General features: G+C 41.4%; 2 protein-coding genes across 2 annotated transcripts in view; both read right to left on the reverse strand.

Moving 5' to 3' along the window:
- LOC136864385 (nephrin-like) overlaps nucleotides 1–21,312 on the reverse strand; it is a 426,801-nt gene that overhangs the window by 350,440 nt on the left and 55,049 nt on the right. The window lies entirely within an intron of this gene.
- LOC137497094 (uncharacterized) lies at nucleotides 16,452–17,350 on the reverse strand. The gene has a single exon (XM_068225722.1). It carries the CDS (start codon nucleotides 17,348–17,350, stop codon nucleotides 16,490–16,492), a length of 861 nt encoding a protein of 286 aa, XP_068081823.1. The 3' UTR covers nucleotides 16,452–16,489.

The raw sequence follows: 21,312 nt of genomic DNA on the forward strand, positions 1-21,312 counted from the left end.
GTTAACGCCCACTCTCTGGCAACTCTCTAATGTTCATATAAACGGTTCACGTTGTTTCCGACCACCCTGTAAAATGTCGGTAAGTGAGAGTTACCTAGGGTAGGTAAGGTTTAACTTCCCAAATACTTTTTTTTTTTTTTGCTACTTGCTTTACGTCGCCCGGACACAGATAGGTCTTATGGCGACGATGGGGCAGGGAAGGGCTAGGAGTGGAAAGGAAGCGGCCGTGGCGTTAATTAAGGTACAACCCCAGCATTCGCCTGGTGTGAAAATGGGAAACCACGGAGAAACATCTTCAGGGCTGCCGACAGTGGGGTTCGAACCTACTATCTCCCGAATACTGGATACTGGCTGCACTTAAGCGACTGCAGCTATCGAGCTCCTTCCCAACTACCATGCTTACTAATATTTCATAAAATATTCGTAACATTAGTTTCAAAAATGTTCATAAACGTAAAATATTGCCTGGCCTTATTCACTATCAGAATTTCAATGTACCCTCTACTGAGATATTGAGAAGAATAACTGTTCTTCTGTTTGGGCTGTAAGGACGTAGAGCAGCATTTTCCATCTCAGCAGAATGAAGGACCTCCTTAACTGCGGGACTTGATATGATAAGTGGAGCAGATATGATACTGTTGTTTAGTTTTTTATGTTACTGCAGTAAAGCTCGGTTAACTTTTGGGCAGCTGCCAGCCGACCGCGCTGCATCGATTTCACGCTGCACTGACACGCAGAAAATCGGGAGAATGGGAAAAGTGCGTGTTTACTGTTCCTTGTTCAAGAGGAGAGAACACATTCGGTGAAGAAACGTTCTTCGAATGTGCTCTGACAAACAGCAGATATTAACATATATAGCAGGGGTTCTCAAATTTTTGCTGTCGCAAGTCCTTTTAGGTGCTAGAATCTCGATGTGCCTCCTCCATCGAAAGTGAAATATCGTCGCTGCCGGGAAAAAACCTCCTATGTGAAATATTTTAGCTTAGAACTTTGGCCGGTAACGTTCTGTCATCTAAGGTGCAATATTGTGTGAATATTGTCGAAGCATTCTCGCTCTTCATAATGTATGTGCTGCGGGTCAGTATATCTCCAACAATATTATCACATAGGAGGCTTTGTCCCGGCAACGACGATATGTCATTAATAAATGCATGCGGCCCTGAAGGAATGGCCTTCATAAATTGTGTTTTATCGTATATGTTCCTGCTATTACACAAGCAAGTGACTGAGTTTGTAATTCACCAATTAAAATCCAAATTAAATTTATTTCAGTCTGCCTCTGTGGTTGTTGTGGTTAGCGTGATTAGCTGCTACTCTCGGGGGTCCGGGCTCGATTCCCAGCTCTGCCACGAAATTTGAAATCTGGCACGGGTTCCACTCAGTTTCAGGAGGTCAACTGAGTAGAGGGGGTTCGATTCCCACCTCAGCCGTCCCCAAAGTGGTTTTCCGTGGTTTCCCACTTCCTCTCCATACAAAGGCTGGGATGGTACGTAATTTAAGGCCACGGCCGCTTCCTTTCCTCTTCCTTTTATATTCCCTTGATCCCCCCAATCCCCCACAAGGCCCCTGTTCAGCAGAGCAGGTGAGGCCGGCTGGGCGAGGTACTGGTACCCCACCCCAGTTTTATCCTCGACCGAAAGTCTCACCCTCTAAAACACTGCCCTTGAGGTGGTAGAGGTGGGATCCCTCGCTGAGTCCGAGAAAAACCAGTCCTGGGGGTGAACAGATTAAGAAAGGAATAATTAAGTATTTAATACTGTAATATATTTGCCTTTTTTCGTACTTTTTAGGTTTGTCTTATTTTTTCGTTCTTTCGTTGCTTTTTATATTATATGTAAGGACTACCCCACTCCCCGTGCAAGTGCGAATAACCAGTTAAAGTTAAAATACCCAACCCGGTCTAGAATAGAACTCGCGATCCCTTGAACCAAAGTCCAGCACGCTAACCATTTAGCCATGGGGCCAGACAACTCAGAAGCATACGGAAAATGACATTTCACATCACTAAAATAACTTTTTATACTTTTCTATCAGAAACTGTTCGCTTGAGCTTCCCTTCACAGTAATGTAAACACAGATGGGTCATAAACCCAGAAACATCAAACTTAACCTTGTTGAATTGTTTCTCTGCCTGATGGCAGCACCAGCAATAAATGACGTCACTGCATAACCAGCTGATGTACTCTGCCGCCATCACTATAATGAATAATGTATAGGTTAAACCATTTCCGACAAATAAATATCGCATACATCATAGTGTATTTCTATAGTTCCTGATACCATTATTATCTATGACCAGAGGATCATGTTTATGGCTCTGGTAGCTTAGTGGATTCTTCATTGCTTCAAATAACAATAATTTTCATGTTAACAGCTGTGAGCTTGAATTCGGGAGATAGTGGGCATTCGAATCCCACTGTCGACATTCTTGTAGATGGTCTTCCGTGGTTTCCCATTTTCACACCAGTCAAATGCTGAGGGCTGCCTCTTAACTAAGACCATGGCCATTTCCTTTCCGGCCACTATAGTGATAAGTTTATGTCACTCATTTCGAAATTATGCTCTGACGTGCGGCTCGGACGGAAACATGGGATAACGAAGAAATAAGTAAATAAGTAAATAAGTGAAATAAATAAAGAGGGAAAAGGCCGTTTATTAGAAGAACAACGTCTTAATGAAAGAAGAGAATGTATTTTTCACGCGAAATTTCGACGTCCTGTTTTTGAAGGAACTTGACATTTCATGATCCCTAGGTGCCGAAAACATGGGTGTAGCGAAATAACTTCATTGAAGGCGTTGTGGGAGTCCGTTTCATTTTATATATGTCAGGAAGGGCATTTAATTTTGTTTATATTTATTGACTCCTTCCCCGCTTCCATTTCGTAGTCTCGATTGAGAGAGTGCATTTGCCAGTCTGCGTGGCACAGTCCAGGGTCACCTGTACTTATACATATCCATTGTGCTCCGGTTTCAGAGTAGTAGCTGACACTAATAGGGACAATGATTGATGACAACGAACACATGACCTGAAGATAGAGAACGTGGAGGACAGCCAAGAGTTGGAACCTGGGGAACTGTGCACACATCAGTCATATTCTGTGTATTCATACTAATGATGACGAACAGTCATCCCCAAAGAATTACTCCATAACAATGTTACAAAACTTTGCTATGCTTCTTTCTTCATCTTGTTTCCTCCAGTCGCTCAGTGCACCTTCAATATCACTAGAGAAAGGAATTTTATGCATAATACGTTAGAAAGCATAACTATTTGAACAAGGCGCAAGTATTATCTAGCCGCTCTACAATTATGTTATGTGAGTTGCATAAATTTAAGGTGTTTTGACAGTTAACTTTTTGCTAGTGGCTTTACGTCGCACCGACACAGAAAGGTCTTATGGCGACGATGGGATAGGAAAGGCCTAGGAGTTGGAAGGAAGAGGCCGTGGCCTTAAGGCACAGCTCCAGCATTTGCCTGGTGTGGAAATGGGAAACAGCGGAAAACCATCTTCAGGGCTGCCGACAGTGGGATTCGAATTCCCACTATTCGATGCAAGCTCACAGCCGCGCGCCCCTAACTGCACGGCCAACTCGCCCAGTCTGATAGTTCAGATCACTAATACTGTATTTATGCAAATCTCAGTGCAGATCCGTTCTGCTGGTATAATACACTTGCACAATGGTTGAATAGGTTTCTATTCTAACCTATTAGAGCCAAAAAATCCTTTACCTAAATATCACCTCAACGAGTATACCTTCCCATTGAAAATTAGCAAACTGGTTGTATTGAAATAACTTATTGAACATATTAATTTTAATAATAATAATAATAATAATAATAATAATAATAATAATAATAATAATAATAATAATAATAATAATAATAATAATAATAATAATAATAATAATAATAATAATGCTACTTGCTTTACGTCCCACTAACTACATTTACGGTTTTCGGAAACGCCGGGGTGGCGGCATTTTGTCCCGCAGGAGTTCTTTTACGTGGCAGTAAATCTACCGACATGAGGCTGACATATTAGAGCACCTTCAAATACCACCGGACTGAGTCAGGATCGAACCTCCCAAGTTGGGGTCAGAAGGCCAGCGCCTCAACCGGCATATATTAATTCTCTCGTGTTCAAAAACCTTATCGGAGAGTGGTGGTAGTGGTGGTGATGATTGTTTTAAGACGAAGTACAACTGGGCAACCATCCTCTATGAAACACTAATCAGAGAGAGAAAGTGGAAGTGTTCCGACACTTCGAAAAATGAAGGTATCGGCCTAAGAAAGACAAGAGCCACGAAGGGCTTGAAATTGAAAGATTACCTAGGACTCGATTACTCTAATACCGTCGGGGTCAGAAAAGAACAAGAGTTGACCAAGGGAGGTCGGTTAGTATAGATGAAAGTGAGGAACCTCACACAAGTGAGTGGAAGAAATGCCACCACTCAGCGGAGCCCCCGTAGTCGCCAACCCACACTCCCAAGTTGAGAGCCCCTGGGGCCCTTTTAGTCGCCTCTTTATTCAATGTTCTCCTTGATACTTCCCATCAAGAATGCACGACTTCTCATGAAGGGTGTTAGGCGTACTATTTCAGCCTAGTTGCAAGAGATAAGGAAGTATTGTTGTAGTCTCTCAAACTATAGTTATAACACATATGCCGAGTTACTAACATAAATATATCCACATAGTTATCGGTGGGTAAAAATTAAGTTTAATAGAAGTAATTGCTGGTACTATTTAACGCGCAAGCGATATTTTACAATTATTTTCTCAAAATGTGGAGGCCTCGCACGAGACCGCCTCTGTGGTGTAGTGGTTAGTGTGGTTAGCTGCCATCCCCGGAGGACCGGCTTCGATTCCCGGCACTGCCACGAAATTTGAAAAGTGGTACGAGGGCTGGAATGGGGTCCACTCAGCCTCGGGAGGTGAACTGAGGGGAGGTGGGTTCGATTCCCACTTCATCCATCCTGGAAGTGGTTTTCCGTGGTTTCCCACTTCTCCTCCAGGCTAATGCCGGAATGATAGCTAACTTAACGCCACGGCCTCTTCCTTCCCTCTTCCTTGTTTATCCCTTCCAAGATTCCTATCCCCCGCAAGGCCCCTGTTCAACATATCAGATGAGAACGCTTCGTCGAGGTACTGGTCATCCTGCCCAGTTGTATCCCACGACCCAGAGTCTGAAGCTCCAGGACACTGCCTTTGAAGCAGTAGAGGTGGGATCTCTCGCTGAGTCCGAAGGAAAAACCGACCCTGGAGGGTAAACAGATTAAGAAGGAGAAGAAGAAGAATTGACCTGTGATTTATTTTAAAAATTTAGTTGCATTTTGTAAACTTTCAGTTAATAAAATATGAATATATTCTTCGCTTGGAATTCAAAATCCGTGTACGAGGTGTTAACTTGCTAGATAATATTTAACTTACGACGGCCTTTCTGTTTAAAATTCCAGAAATTCCCCTCGTGTGTTATAATGTTGTTTTTGTAGCCCGACGGTATTTGGCCGTCTCCTGAACTGAATGTTCGGAGTAACAGCCTTCGGTTCAAAGGTCCACAAATTCCATTCCCGGTCGGGTTGGGTGTTTTAACTACGTTCTGGTTAATTCTTCAGCCTGAGAGGACAGGCGTTTGTCGTAACACATGCCACACCGGACTACCAACCACCGCAGAAACACGCAGTAGGATAGGCGTCAGGAGGAGCACTTGGCCGTAAAACAGACCTAAATCTACATGCGTGAACCAATTTAGTCCCCACGGGATGAGAGGTTATGTGAGTATAGGCAGAAGAAGAATGGAAACCAGGTTAAGGATCTGATTGTATTCTGGTAACTTAAATATTACATCCTAATAATTTGCCTGATTTTATTTAAAGTTGCACGACCTCAATATCCAAATAAAGGCTGGTCCAGCATACAACATTGTACCTTTAATACTGGATTTAATAAATCTGTGAAATCAATTAAATAGTTATATTTTATCTTATTCTTCTATTTCTCTCTTTTTGTCTTACTATTGGCTTTACGTCGCACCGACACAGATTGGTTTTACAACGACGATGGTAAAGGAAAGATCTAGAAGTGGGAAGGAAGTGTCCGTGGCCTTAATTAAAGTACAGACCCAGCTTGGTGTGAAAATTGGAAACAATGGAAAACCATCTTCAGGTCTGCCGACAGTGGGATTTGAACCCACTATTTCCCGAATGCAAGCCAACGGCTGCTCGCCCCTAACTGCACGGCCGACTCTCTCGGTATATTGTGTTTTCCTCTTTATTCTTTGGTGTTTGTTCAGTGTGGTGATGGGATCCAAAATAAGTTATTGCGCGTCAGTGCTGCTGAGGTCGTCCGCTTGGTTACAGTAAAATAAAAATAGACCTTGCCAAGTTTTATTCCCCCCTTAAAACCATAATCACCACCACCAGAACAAAGAGTATTCCTAACCCCCAGTGTTGAAGTTAATGAACGGCTTTTTACCTGCTTTATCCGTATATCCAAGCATGATGCGTGGTTTGCGGCAAATTTTATTCTCGCCAAGGGTCGTTCATTTCATTGACGTCTTCGGGGAAATAAATACGATGGGTTCCATCCTCATTTAACTAGATTTAACTAGTGGTAAGCAAGTTAGAGAATGGGAGTCATGATGTAACTGTTGCCGCACAATGAACTGGAATTTACCTGAGAGTAGGTCAGTACATAAGCAATGTTAGGAAATGCTAAGTCAGTAGGAGATCGGGATGGCACATTCGCTGAGGATGACGAAATGTGAAATCAGCTGATATGTAAATCAGTGCTATGTTGAAATAAGTGTGTATATGAGAGAGATTAAGGAGTAGGGTTAGAGTTAGGCCTTTTACTGGTAATGTATTGAATTCGATTATTATCATTATAATTATTAGTTTATTAATAGTATTATTATTAGTAGTATATTGTTTTTATTAATTCAATGGAGACGATGGAAGTGGCATGCAGGGACTGAGGATGACTACTGTGGTGACACTCAATATGGAGTGTCACGTTTCCGCAGTATCCGATGAACCTCACTGCATTTCCAAGGAGTCTCTTCTTCTTCTTCTTCTTCTTCTTCTCCTTCTTCTTATCATTATTTTGTTTTGGGAATGTAATCTAACAGTGGAACATATATTTGGGCTAAACGCCTGTAATGTTCAATAAATGTTCAGTATCGAAGGTATCAGTACAATATTTAACGGGATTTAATGTAATACGAAAACTTTAAGCTTAAACAGCATGGGCAAAATAAAATGGTCCCAGAAAGTATCTATAAGACCGACGTGGGAGTGACCCTTTTTTATGAACTGCCCATCTCTGTAAATGCTGAAAACAGTGATTGCGATGTACCAATCGGTTGCCGCATGCTCTGTCTTCAGTATGTCGCTGTTTCATTGTATGTGAGTGAGTGAGTGAGAGGAGCAGACGTATTTTGCGACATAAAATGGTGCTCAATATATAAATCACGTGTTCGTTGTCAAGTGTTATGCGAAGCACGATTCGTAGAACACATGGTTGCGCAAGAGTTTAAGACTGGAAGTGTTTTGAGAAAAACCACCAGCAAAGTTTGAAATGCAAAACTTGGCGGCAAATTGGCTGTGTAGCAAATACAATACGTAGCTATCCGAAAAGAGTTCGAACACCGGAAAACATTGCTCGAGTGAAGGAAAGCCGGGAACGAAGTCCGACGAAATCTCAGCGCCGTTTATCTGTGCGAATTAAGGGATCGTCGTGTCGAAACATTATATATAAAAAGGGACCTACATTTGTATCCTCACAAATTTACAGTTGTACAGCGTTAAAGCGTACGGACGAACCTTCGCGTGTTGAGCATGCGCAGAAATGTGACAGCAACCAATTGGTGCACCGAAATCACGATTTCCAGCATATCCTGTGATGGGCAGTTGTCCTGTTCACTAACAAGTGTCAATTTAGCGTCATTCTTATAAATATTTTCAGGGCCAGTTTAATTTTAACCGATATCGAGAGCTGCAGTCGCTTATGTGCGGCCAGTATCCAGTATTCGGGAGATAATGCGTTCGAACCGCACTGTCGGCAGCCCTGAAGATGGTTTTCCATGGTTTCCCATTTTCACACCAGGCAAATGCTGGGGCTATACCTCAATTAAGACCACGGCCGCTTCCTTCCCAATCCTAGCCCTTTCCTGTCCCATCGTCGCCGTAAGACGTAGCTGTGTCCGTGCGACGTAAAGCCAATAGAAAAAAAAGTTTAATTTTACCCACACGGTACATACCAGAACTATTACAATTTGTCAATGCTTATTAGCTTATGAAATTTTCGCATACGATTACAGTATGATGTCGATTGAAGTAAAGGTAAGATGAGGGAACGCAAGGTAATGTACGGGATGCGGAAGTAAGTGAGCCACCTCAAGTGTAAACGATTAGTCTTCCAGAAATACACTCTGAGGAGATAAATCAGCAAAAGAGTGAAAGCCATCTAAACTGGCGATTTCTGACGGGTAAGTTTAATGTGACAGGCATGAAGGGAGTAACAATATCAGCTGGTATTTTCAGAAGGGGGTTTGCCTAGACGAAGGAGTAAGGGGATCCTGGTTCACTCGGTGAGACGTCAGGAAATTGTAAGATTTAGGAACTATTCTTTCACTTCTGAAGGTGACCCTAATATTCACTGAGCCTGCAATAGAAATAAGTGCCAGGTTAATTCCTTTGCCAAAGGCAGCAAGAAACAGGGCTAACCACTTCACCCACTTAGTACCGAAGTGCTCCCCTCTGCATCCCAGAAGACGGGGCCCGTAACATTTCCCAGCAAACTGCATTGCTGTTTCCTTGCCTTTCCTCTCGCTGAACTCCGTTGGTACCATTTCATACATTGTGTTCATAATCATGGAAATTCCTTTCATCAATACAATATGACTTTTTATGGTCAGTCCTCAGCCCGAAGGCTGGTTGTATCCTGACCAGATCAACCGTTAGCTGTCATGCATGTCCTGGGTATCACTGAAGAGGCGTACTATGGAAATGAGTAGTGAGGTAGTTCCCCGTTACCTTCCTCATTAGCCAGAAGTTGCTATTACACATCAGTATGCCGAGCCCAATGTAAAACATGTACCAACCGACCCTATGAGCAACATTTTCAAACTATTCAAAGCAGGGGCTGGCTGCGTAAGGAATGCCGTCTATAGCATCACTCATACCTCAGTCGCTTTCATATTGTCAAAGCCAAGGATAAGACTGAGACGGATCGATGAAAGTAGCAAAATTATTCTAGCCCGCACCAGAAGACATAGTGCACTATAAACACAAGGTCTCACCATCAAGGGCAAACATATAAATTAATCATCATCATTTAGATATATCGGAAGAATGTCATGAGGGATGGTTTCCTTTAATCGCCAATAAAGGCGACATATAACGTTTACAAGCATTTAGTTAGCCTAAGATAGGAGCCATTTTCTGCAGTGCAATGTATTCTACTGGATGCTGGGCTACAATTGTACACACAGTAACAAGTGTACCTTGTTAATGATACACAAGTATCCTTTCGTGTTGCTTCCAGTAGCGGTATTTGACAACAACTGCTGCAAGGTTAGTATTCGATGATTGTGGTTGAATCTCCTAAAACTACCATCACACATGCATACATCTACGTACGCCTTTAGAAGTTTTCAGTGAATTTCAGCCGCAGTAATCACCACCATAATTATGGTCGTAATGTTGAAAGATGAGTTCTGAAAGTTCTTAGAGGAAGGCTTGTTCACTTGCTGCTTGTTGGGAGTAAGGTTTATGGTTGTCATAGAGACGTGGTCGGACGCACTGCGGTTGCCATGGTGATAAGCTTCGTTACCGCCTCGTGTTGCGTGTAGTTGTCAAACCTCTCACTTCTGAGTTACGTAAAGAGAGCACAGCGGTCTGAACGAACGAACAAGCGAGCCGCAAGCGAAGGGAACGAGAAAGGAATGCAGGGATGTGGTAATACCGTTCAATGGCACGTGCAATGCTCCTCGCTTTAATCCAATCTGTCAAAAAGCTCCACAAAGGAGGTCTGTATACACACCACGGAATTAAATAAAATGCGGCCATGTAGCGCTCAACAGACATCCAGCTTACTCCACGATCTGGTCGAAACTGACGTGCAGGCAGCCTAGAGAGAGCACACACTAGTTGAGGTCATATGTTTGTTATTTATTTCACCCAATCCATAATATCTGCTTGATCTCCGGAGCTAATGACGTCATTATAACAAAACGCGTTGTTTGAAGTTAGTAGATTGCTATCATTAATTAGAATATGATAATCGCAATTCTCTTCGAGGTGTTTGTCCTTCTATTTCTTCTTCTCCTTTCGTTTTAGCTGACTATGGAGCATGTTAATTCGAATTCAGCTTCATCTGTTTCTGGCTTTAATCCTCGTCTAGCACTCCTTCATCCTTTCCACGGCGATAGGGTACGGGATCTAATTTTTTCTTGAAACCTCTCCGTGGCCTTGATCCTGAACTTGTAAGCATCCCTGTTGCTGATTTCTTTCCTTCTACTCCCATTTCTTCCAGGTCAGTCTCCACCTCCCGATACCAGCGCTCCTTATTTTTCCCGATCTCAAAAAACATCATATTATCTGATTGGTCAGTGTTTCCTGGTTCATTCTGAATGTTTGTCCGAAGAATATGGCTCTCCTCTTCCGCATGGTATCTGAGATCTTTTGTAACTTGAGATATATTTCTTGGCTTCCTTTCTTCCTGTATGAACCATCCACTGTTCCTTGGGGTCCTACTCTCTTCCTCAGAATATTAATTTCCTTCCACCGGTTCCAACTTCTTAATCAATCCTGTTTCTATCAGCTTCATACATTCAGTAGCATATAAAGCCTCCGGCCGATCACTATCTGTTACTGTGTGAGTTTAGTATTCATCGAGATCTTCTTGTTTTTGTAAGTGTTCATAGTCAGTTTATATATAAAATTCATCTTGTTGATGTCTACAACAGTGTCTCTATTTCTGACAGGTTATTGCATATCCACTGTCTCAGATAGTTGAATTTCTCCACTTTCTCAATCCTTTCTCTCTCAGCTGTCATCCATCTTGTTACTGTTTCGATCTTGGTCATGTATTGTGTCTTCTCCAAGTGAATATCATCATCATCATCATCATCTGTTTACCCTCAGGTTCGTTTTTCCCTCGGACTTAGCGAGGGATACCACCTCTACCGCCGCAAGGGCAGTGTTTTGGAGCTTCAGACTCTTGGTCGGGGATACAACTGGGGAGTATGACCAGTACCTCGCCCAGGCGGCCTCACCTGCTATGCTGAACAGGGGCCATGTGGAGGGATGGGAAGATTGGAAGGGATAGGCAAGGAAGAGGGAAGGAAGCGGCCGTGGCCTTAAGTTAGGTACCATCTCGGCATTCGCCTGAAGGAGAAGTGGGAAACCACGGAAAACCACTTCCAGGATGGCTGAGGTGGGAATCGAACCCACCTCTACTGAGTTGACCTCCCGAGGCTGAGTGGACCCCGTTCCAGCCCTCGTACCACTTTTCAAATTTCGTGGCAGAGCCGGGAATCGAACCCGCGCCTCCGGGGGTGGCAGCTAATCACGCTAACCACTACACCACAGAGGCGGACCAGGTGAATATTATTTATTTATTTATTTATTTATTTATTTATTTATTTATTTATTTATTTATTTATGTATTTATTTATTTATTTATTTATTTATTTATTTATTTATTTATTTATTTATTTATTTATTTATTTATTTATTTATTTATTTATTTATTTATTTATTTAATCTTGCACTTATTTGTATATCTCTTATTTGAGTTTTCAATCAGTTACCTACAGTAACTGATCGCTGTAATTTACTTTATGTTTAACTTCTACCACATAGACAGTTTTTACATCATCATCATCATCATCATCATCATCTGTTTACCCTCCAGGTTCGGCTTTTCCCTCGGACTCAGCGAGGGATCCCACCTCTACCGCCTCGAGGGCAGTGTCCTGGAGCTTCAGACTCTTGGTCGGGGGATACAACTGGGGAGAATGACCAGCACCTCGCCCAGGCGGCCTCACCTGCTATGCTGAACAGGGGCGACAGTTTTTACATGATTTTAAATTGTCCCTTCACCCAGTTAATTTGAAATTTGATATGAATTCACTAACTGAAAAATCCAACTTACTGTTTTAGAGTTAAATCAGAACAGCAAATTCTTTATTGCTCCTGCTAAGTCATGAAAACATTTTTTGCTTTCCTTCATTAGCTGTATTTCAGGAAAATATTGGAATACTACCCTATTTTTCAGTCCGGGTTATCATTCTTTTCAATTGTACTCCCAACTAGTTGCAAGTTTAACAGGCACAACTATATACATGATGCTGCCAGACGTATGCCCACATCAACTATGAGCTCCACACATCAGAGCATTAACCGTCAGACATACCTCGTGTAAGCGCATCGCTAATCCGGCTTTGTTATGTGCACGCACGGTAAGAGGTCACGCCTAGGTCATTCAACATTTTGACGGAATAATTTCTGAAGTACCCTCACGTTTAGTTTACTCACAGCATCAATGGATCTACCGTCCAACAGGCAGCTGGGAGATGAGGATTTATTTTAATCCATGACACATACTGTAGGTAGAGGAGTAGTGGATTTATATGCAGTAGAAAATCCTATTTCTGTCACAGTAAGCGAGCTTCTGAAGTTCATATATATAATTTTTATCAATATACAGATACAGAGATAATGTTCCATTTTTAAATTAATAGCAAGATCCAGCTTTGCACAAAATGGAGGTGCAATTACTTAAAGTTGAAACAGAATATTACATTTCTGTAACAGCACCTCTTGATACGCCAGAAATGGATTAAAATTGATTTTAAAAAGTTATACCTGATCTTGAATCGATTATTAAGCGATCGGAGAAATTTGGATATGAGTCCTGTTGTTGAAGGCTGGCCCCGTGGTGTAGGGGTAGCGTGCCTGCCTCTTATCCGGAGGCCCTGGGTTCGATTCCCGGCCAGGTCAGAGATTTTTACCTGGACCTGAGGGCTGGTACGAGGTCCACTCAGCCCCGGTATCGAAAGGCAAGAATAACGGCCGAGAGGATTCGTCGTGCTGACCACACGACACCTCGTAATCTGCAGGCCTTCGGGCTGAGCAGCGGTCGCTTTGTAGGCCAAGGCCCTTCAAGGGATGTAGTGCCATGGGGTTTGGTTTGGGGTTTTCTATTGCTGAATGTGGATACTCCTTCTTAAAATGACTCTTACATTCATCGCAAAAGACGGGATTTTGGGTGAAATAACCAATAATTGTCACTTTTTTTTTTCAATTTGTTTCACATTGAATCGAATCGACACAGATAGATATTATCCCAACGATGGGTTAGGAAACGGCTAGTAGTTGAAATGAAGCGGCCGTGGCCTTAATTGAGTGGCTTGGTGCCAGAAGTGACTTGGCACCATCGCTGCTCATTTTGACATTTTCAGTGTAATGAGTGGAAGGGATCGTATCCTATCTGTGCCACTTATGACTAACAACCTTGCTGTAACATCCTGCCACCAGTGAGCAGGTCTGGCACTATAAGGGTGCGTCCAGACAGGATCCGTTCCCCTGCGTGCAACACGTCATGATGCGTTTTATACGACAGCGTCTTATCAGTCTTATACGGCGTGGCCACACAGGATCAGTCATCCGTTTTGTCAGTCTTCACCATGCCACTGGGAAGGATAGGACGGAGGTTATTGCTCTGTGAAAATGTTGCACTGAAATGAAGTTTGTGTGAAGAGAGCAGTCGGTGTCATGAAATAAATAATGATAGACGAAGTTATGGCGAATACCATACATTATTTCCGAAACTTTTGAAGCACGATGAAAAATTTGCTGAGTACTTCAGGATTTCGAAATACTGCTTTCACATTATTCATGAGAGTATTCGAGACAGACTGTCAAAAGTGAAATTAAATTACCGTGATCCAATTTCTACGAAGGAAAGGCTAGTAGTTACATTAAGGTAAGGCTTTTCTTTAGAGTTTCACTATCATTGACTCTTTATTTTAAAAAATTAAGTACAGATAGATACAAAATAATGGCAATTCACTGTGAGTTATTCATTATTAATAAAAGAGAACTGTGCCTGGTTGTCACCCATACTAGTGTCAGTCTGTTCACTCCATGTCGATACTGTTGTACTTTGCGACGTGGAGTATTGTTGTTGATTCATTCCGTCAGCTACCGAGCCACCGGTAATTTCCTTGTACAGTATCTCTTGAAATTTAAGCTTTAGTAACATTACTCTCTCTCTCGGAAGGGATTTGAAATCTTTTAACATGCTTTTAAAGATTAATAAATCTTCATCTTCATCCTCAGTTAAGTCCCTCTCAAGAAGCTTAACTTGTTTCTTTCTATAGATAATGACTTAGGGTTTTGTGTGATGTCTTGACTGGGTCCTGCTTTTTGACTGATTTCCGTAATGGAGACATTACTATCATTTTCAATAGTTTCTTGCGCTGGCTCCAGTGCATCTTCACTCCTTGTTGACTCAAGATTTGTTGTCCTGGGCCGAGCAGACATTGAATCATTCAAAAATGATAACAGATGGAAAATGGGCCAGTTGGAGGTTGAATGGCTATCAGCTCCGTCGCCCGATCGCGGTTTCTCCAGTTTCTTCAATTCCTTTCTGCAATAGTCCCGTATTCCACGCCATTTCATCTTGAGGTTCTCTGAAAAAAATAAATTGTTTCAGGCAGTTCGTTTCGGGCACTGGCATTCTCATTTCGCATGGGGAAAAGTACTGTCGCAGAAATAGTAAAGGAAACGTGTGATGTACTATGGGACCTGTTAAGTAGTATGTATATTGCAACACCGACAGCTGATACGTGGCTTGCCATAGCAAAACAGTGTTGGGATGGCAAGCACGTAGCAATCAAGTGCCCCCCTCGATCTGGATCGAAATATTATAACTACAAGCAGTTCTATCCATCAACATATTAGCCGTCTGTGATGCGGACTATAATTTACTGTGTTGGATATTGGTGCCTACGGTAGTAAAAGTGACGGTGGAGTGTTCAAAAGATCTGTTTTATACGATCAGCTACAAAGTAATTGCCTGAATATTCCTGAAATAATGTCTTCTTTGGATGGATCACTACTCATTATAGTCACTGCGTCTTGTCCGTTCTGCGTCTAGAAACAAACTGTTTTGAAATAGGACGGATGACGGACTCGGCGGAGAAGACTGATAAGCCGCGCACGCATTCTGTGCGGCCACCTCCATTAACACAGGTAGGTTTGTTCAAGACGCACATAGCGCAGTTGCCTGAACAGACTGATTGGCGGATAAGACGGATCCTGTCTGGACGCACCCTAAGGCGACTGTCACGTGTGAGCCGGACATGGCTGAGTTCTGAGATGGTGTTGATAACATGAGAGCTCTGAGGTGTCTGACTTACCTACTGTTAGCGACGATGATAGGACAGATGAGATGGAACAAATTATCTCCACTAAGGCCGCTATTAGCCGTGGGCGACTAGTGGCGCAACTAGTTGCTCTGGCGAGTCACGGACCATTGGATCAAATGGAGCCTATTAGCCGCGGGCGACTAGTGGCGCAACTAAGCAACTAGTTGCCGGCCGTCATCTGAGCCGGCGACTGCTCTGGCGACTTTTTGTTGCTCAAATGCGTGACGGGGCATTGCAGTAAATGGAGCCTATTAGCCGTGGGCGACTAGTGGCGCAACTAGTCGAACGCTGTACTTGCCCACGCATACGGAAACGTCACTCAAGTTCGTGTTCTCACACCAGCTTGACGTAATGCGGAAGATAACGCAACTGAGTCAGCGATCCGCCTAATCATTATCTTTCTTCATTAGCTTGTTTGATCTCGTGCTGGAGTAGAGTAAATATTTTATTTATTGTGATAGTTCATTTATTCAACATGGAGACATCAAATAAACAACAGCAGCAAATGAAGGAGATGGCAAAATTATTTGAAAGTCGAATAAATACTGAAGACTTCATTTCTGAGGTAGAAAAAACCGGCTATTTGGGATTCCAGAACTGACGCTTACGCAGACAATATAGAAAAATTGAATTCTTGGAACTGCATTTTGAAGAACTTTATTCCAGAATTCGAAGGAAAACCCGTAGGTGAGAAGAATGTTCTAGGTGAGTATTATACTAATTTTACTACTTTTATATGGAAATATGTAATACCCATAAAAATTCTATAATATATTATATGGCTATATTAGTGAATTACAGCTCAGATAGATTAGGCAAATTGAAGAGCAAATAGCTCTTTGTAGGCCTGAAGTTTTATTTGGAAAAACTTAAATATTATAGACACAAAGTTTTTTTCAGTATTTTATTAATATTAAGGAATTAAAGTTGTACAATAAACAAATTCATTCGACCATAATAACTTGAAAAATATGTACAGTAATCAAATCTAAAGTTAAGAAGCTTAATGACAAAATCTTCAAGCAATCAATGAGACTGGCTTCGACAACTGTTTAGATACGGTCCATTTGCCATGGAAGAGCACCTTCTTCACTCACAAAATAATCAGCAAACGTATCCCTCAGCTTGGTGGCTTTCTTCGATCGGACTTCGTCTCCGTATTCTACATCAAACAAACCTTCAACAGTCAGAATCTCTTCAATCTGAAAACCGTCCCTGTCTCTGACAAAATTGTGAAGAATACAGCACACTTTGATGATATCTTCACACAATGTTAAATCGACATTTAGAGGCCGATGCAAAATCCTCCATTTATTAGTAAGGATTCCAAATGAACATTCTATATTTCGGCGTGCTCTGCAAAGTCTGTAGTTAAATACACGTTTCTTAACATTCAGGCATTTTCCTGAGTACGGTCTGAGTACGTGGGTTGAAAGTCCAAATCCTTCATCAGCAACAAACACAAACGGCATTGGCTCTGTCATTCCTGTAAATGATACCTTGGGCGGGGGAATTTTCAACATGTTATTTTGAAGTTTCTTGAAAAACACGCTTTCTTTGAAAACTGTACAGTCAGCCGATTTCCCATATGCACCAATGTCAACAAAAAGGAACTTGTATGATGCATCGCAAACTGCTAGAAGTAAAATAGAAAAGTAGTTTTTATAGTTGTAATACAATGACCCACTGGCCTCTGGCTTTACAACTCTGATGTGTTTGCCGTCTATAGCACCCAAACAATGAGGAAAGTTAGTTTTGTCATAAAATTCTGTAGCGATTTCTAGCCAGAATCGTTCACTGAATTCAGGAAAGCAGATTGGTTTGACATGTTGCGAAATAGCTTTACATACATGACGAATGATGAAAGAGATCGAAGGCTGGCTTATCCTAAACTGAAACTGCAAGTCAGTCATCGTTGTACCTGAAGCCAAATATCTGTAACAAAAAATGTAACAATTAAAATACGATATTGATAATAACATTAAGGAAATGAGCAAATGACTTATGACAGGCTTTTACTATTTTATAAAAATTAATTGAAATTTAATTAAACATTATGTTATGAGCCTAACAAATACCTATATTTAATCATTTATTAGGTTATAATGCGTATTTTTCTTTTCAGTGACAATCGCACAGAAAAAATGGAAATCTATCCGTACTTGCTACACCCGAGAACTTCAAAATAAGAAATATGTAAAAAGTGGTTCTGAAGTTATTAAAAAAAAGCAGTACGTATATTTTGATCAGCTGCGCTTCTTGGAAATCCTGTCCAAGAAAACAACAAGCAGTATGGAAGAAGACGACAGTAATCATGACCCAGTGGACACTAGCACAGAAGGAGATCCTGACACGTGTGAGAAACCATCAGACTTTGAAAAGCCAAAAAATAAAACAAGAAAGAGGGGTAAAAATGAAGACGACGTACTCATCGCACTGCTTAAAAAAAGAATTGCCGCGGAAGACCATTCTACAGAAGAAGCAAAAGATGAAGACAGACAGTTCCTTCTTTCTCTTTTATCTGAAATACACAAAGTTCCTGCCGAAAGAAAACTGAAATTACGATCTGATATTATTTCGGTTATTGCAGCGGCACAAGTCCCAGAGAAACAACAGTGGCCATCTTATGGCGGTCCTCTTATGCCGTACACTTTTCATCACCCCACACAATTTCCTACTACCAGTTCTCACCAAGCACTCCCTCTCCAAGTTCCCCCGTTATCACAATATCCGTCTACCAGCAATCATCCACATGTACCACCTCAACAAATCCATCCTTCCAGATTTCTTTACCTACAAACTCAGCCAAATAAGCCCAATCACCAACAAAACTATCTGTCTCCATCACTATCACTACCTTCTGAATCACAGGCTTTGGATTCTCCTGCGCAGTCGGACAGTAGCTTTTCAGAAACAAGTGACAGTGCTCTTTTACAGTGACATTCTTAAGGAAAATCATAGTTTATAATATGATGTGCTTTTTAACATATAATAGTGTACTGTCAGATAGTAGCTTTTCAGAAATGAGTGACTATGATCTTTTTCAGTGATGTTCTTCAGGAAAATCATAGTTTATAATATGATGTGCTTTTTAACATATAATAGTGTACTGTCAGATAGTAGCTTTTCAGAAATGAGTGACTATGATCTTTTTCAGTGATGTTCTTCAGGAAAACCATAGTTTATTAGATGTTGTGCTTTTTAACATATAATAGTGTACTGTTTCTTGTTTAATAAATATATATGTTTAAAGACTTACTTCGTTCTTTGTACAGAAATAAATTTATATAAACTAATATTACTGTTTTTCTAATTCGAATTATTTTAAATATATTTCGTTAGGAAGAATTGTTAGCGTGCAACAACTTTGAAACTGTCAATAACTAATGATTAACTGAAATAATTTGTTATGGATTCGAAGTATAAGATTTTCAAAATTATGGATAGGCCTACTTGTACTAGATATATTATGAAAAACAAAGTAACGACTATGACTTACCTCAGTGTGAGGACCAATTTTTCTTCTGCTGGGAAACACTTGTTTAGTCCTGTGTCGTTTCCCGTAATTTCTTCTTTTATGTAGCCGAGCAATTCGTAAAACGACGACTTTGACATGCGCAGGTAATTGAAAAATTTACTGTCATCCTCGTTTAGATCGTCAAACAATGTATAATACAATCCTCTAGTCAGTCTAGAAACAAACATAGGATGTTTCCGCATTTTCCTAACCCTTCGTTTTTTCTTTTTTAATAGAAGAGCAAGGAGAAGAAGTTCTTCGTAGGACGCCATTCTCTCAACTGACTATTCCCCGGTGTGAATTGAGCAATTATTCAAAGTTGCGCTACTGATCGCCCGGTACTTAAATCCACTGGCAACTAGTGGCGCAACTAGTTGCGCCACTAGTCGCCCACGGCTAATAGCAGCCTAATGAATCATATATGCCCGATGTTTTGACTGTCATTGCATCAGCAAAAAAAGAAGAAACCTCAATTCCTCGTCACTCACATGCACAGTAGTATGTTCTATTCCTGCATACAACTCCTGAATGAGATCACTAACAGGAAAACGTCTATCGCAGGACAAAAAGTGCAATGCTTTCAGATTCGACACATTGTTCCCCATTGAGACAGTCCACATAAGTTCACAGCATTCTATAACATTCAAGGGCTGCCTCTGTGGATCCATGGTAGAGTGTCGGCCTCCGGATCCGAAGATCGGATTCAAACCCGGCAGAGGTAGTCGGATTTTTGAAGGGCGAAAGAAAGTCCATTCCACACTCCATGTCGTCTGATGTTGGCACGCAAAAGATCTCCGGTGACTCATTTGGTGTTCGCCTGACAAAATTAATTAAATCTAAGCCATAGACGCCCAAGAGAGTTTCGGTTTACCCGATTGCCATCTAGTGGACCTAGAGTAAAACAGAACGTCCAAATCGGCGAGCAGACAGCTAGATGGCATCAAATTGAAATGTCTTCACACGGTAGCTGAGGCTATACAATTATTACGATTATGATTATTATTATTATTATTATTATTATTATTATTATTATTATTAATACTTTCAAGAACTTGTTCCAGTGATCGTCGATCTGAGTAACATAACATTGGTCGCCCTATTGAATTTAGAAGCTCAACCCCACTCTTGTACCCTCAAGGGCAGAGGATAACGACTGCAAAAATGACTGACCTATTGGAGCTGTTGAAGTATAACCCTCCCATTCATTATCAGTTATACAGAAGTCTCGCAACAGTGGAGCAACTGGAGATACGGATAAATAGAGCATGTTATAATTTAATTCCCGTGATACTTTATGTGCAATTATCCAAAGAGAAAAAAATCCCTCTGTCTTTACATCCTAAAATATGCTAACCCCCAGAGGGCTTATTATGGCTAATTCTTAAGGACATAATTTGTAGAAATTCTAGTACCGATACACGTACTGGCGTAATAGTAACTTTGAAAAACTTTTCATTATGGAAGAGGATACTTTTCTCATTGTCCAGGTCTTCAATAAATTATTTAGAAAAAATGCTATAGCTTTAAATCCCTTAATGAAAGATAGAGTCAATGGCAAATGGTGCTTATTCACCTCTGCTACTGAGCCCTTCAATTAAGCATTTTCCTGATGTGAAAATGGGAAATCATAGAAAACCATTTTCAGGGCTGCTGACAGTACGGACGGTACCCAATATCTCCCGGACACAAGCTCACAGCTGCGCGACCCTAACCACACGGCCAATATGTTCGGCAATATTGACTTAGTATCATTAATTCCGTAATATTACAGTTCATCAAAGCGGTTATCGAGATCGATAGCTGCAGTCGCTTAAGTGCGGCCAGTATCCAGTATTCGGGAGATAGAGGGTTCGAACCCCATTTTCGGCAGCCCTGAAGATGGTTTTCCGTGGTTTCCCATGTTCACACCAGGTGAATGCTGGGGCTGTACCTTAACTAAGGCCACGGACGCTTCCTTCCCATTCCTAGGCCTTACCTGTCCCATCGTCGCCATAAGACATATCTACGTCGGTGAGACGCAAAAAGAAAGCTAGCATCAAAGCGGTTACGATTAGAGTCCAGAACAATGCAGGTGTGGTTTTTGAATTGAGAAATCGAGTTCCATTGGTTCATATTCCACGGAAAATGGAGGTCCTATGGCTATGTTCACGACATAAAAAGCCACTTAGAACAACACTTCTTAGTTGAAACTTGACGTGCTGAGCTCGGGAACAATATTATGTGCCATTCAAGCTAAAGAGCGAAGCCCAAACCAGCCAGTATGGTGCATAAAAATCTCTCCTGGATTAAAATCAACAGTATTACTTGGCATTTTTTTCTTTGTTGCGTCAGGCAGTATCAGATATTTAGAGAAATGTA

This window comes from Anabrus simplex, chromosome 1, assembly GCF_040414725.1.
Source record: "Anabrus simplex isolate iqAnaSimp1 chromosome 1, ASM4041472v1, whole genome shotgun sequence".
In the NCBI taxonomy this organism is placed as follows: Eukaryota; Metazoa; Arthropoda; class Insecta; order Orthoptera; family Tettigoniidae; genus Anabrus; species Anabrus simplex.

Excerpts from the sequence above, each read along its gene's own strand:
- LOC137497094 (XM_068225722.1), bottom strand. The coding sequence starts at position 17,350 with ATGACTGACTTGCAGTTTCAGTTTAGGATAAGCCAGCCTTCGATCTCT.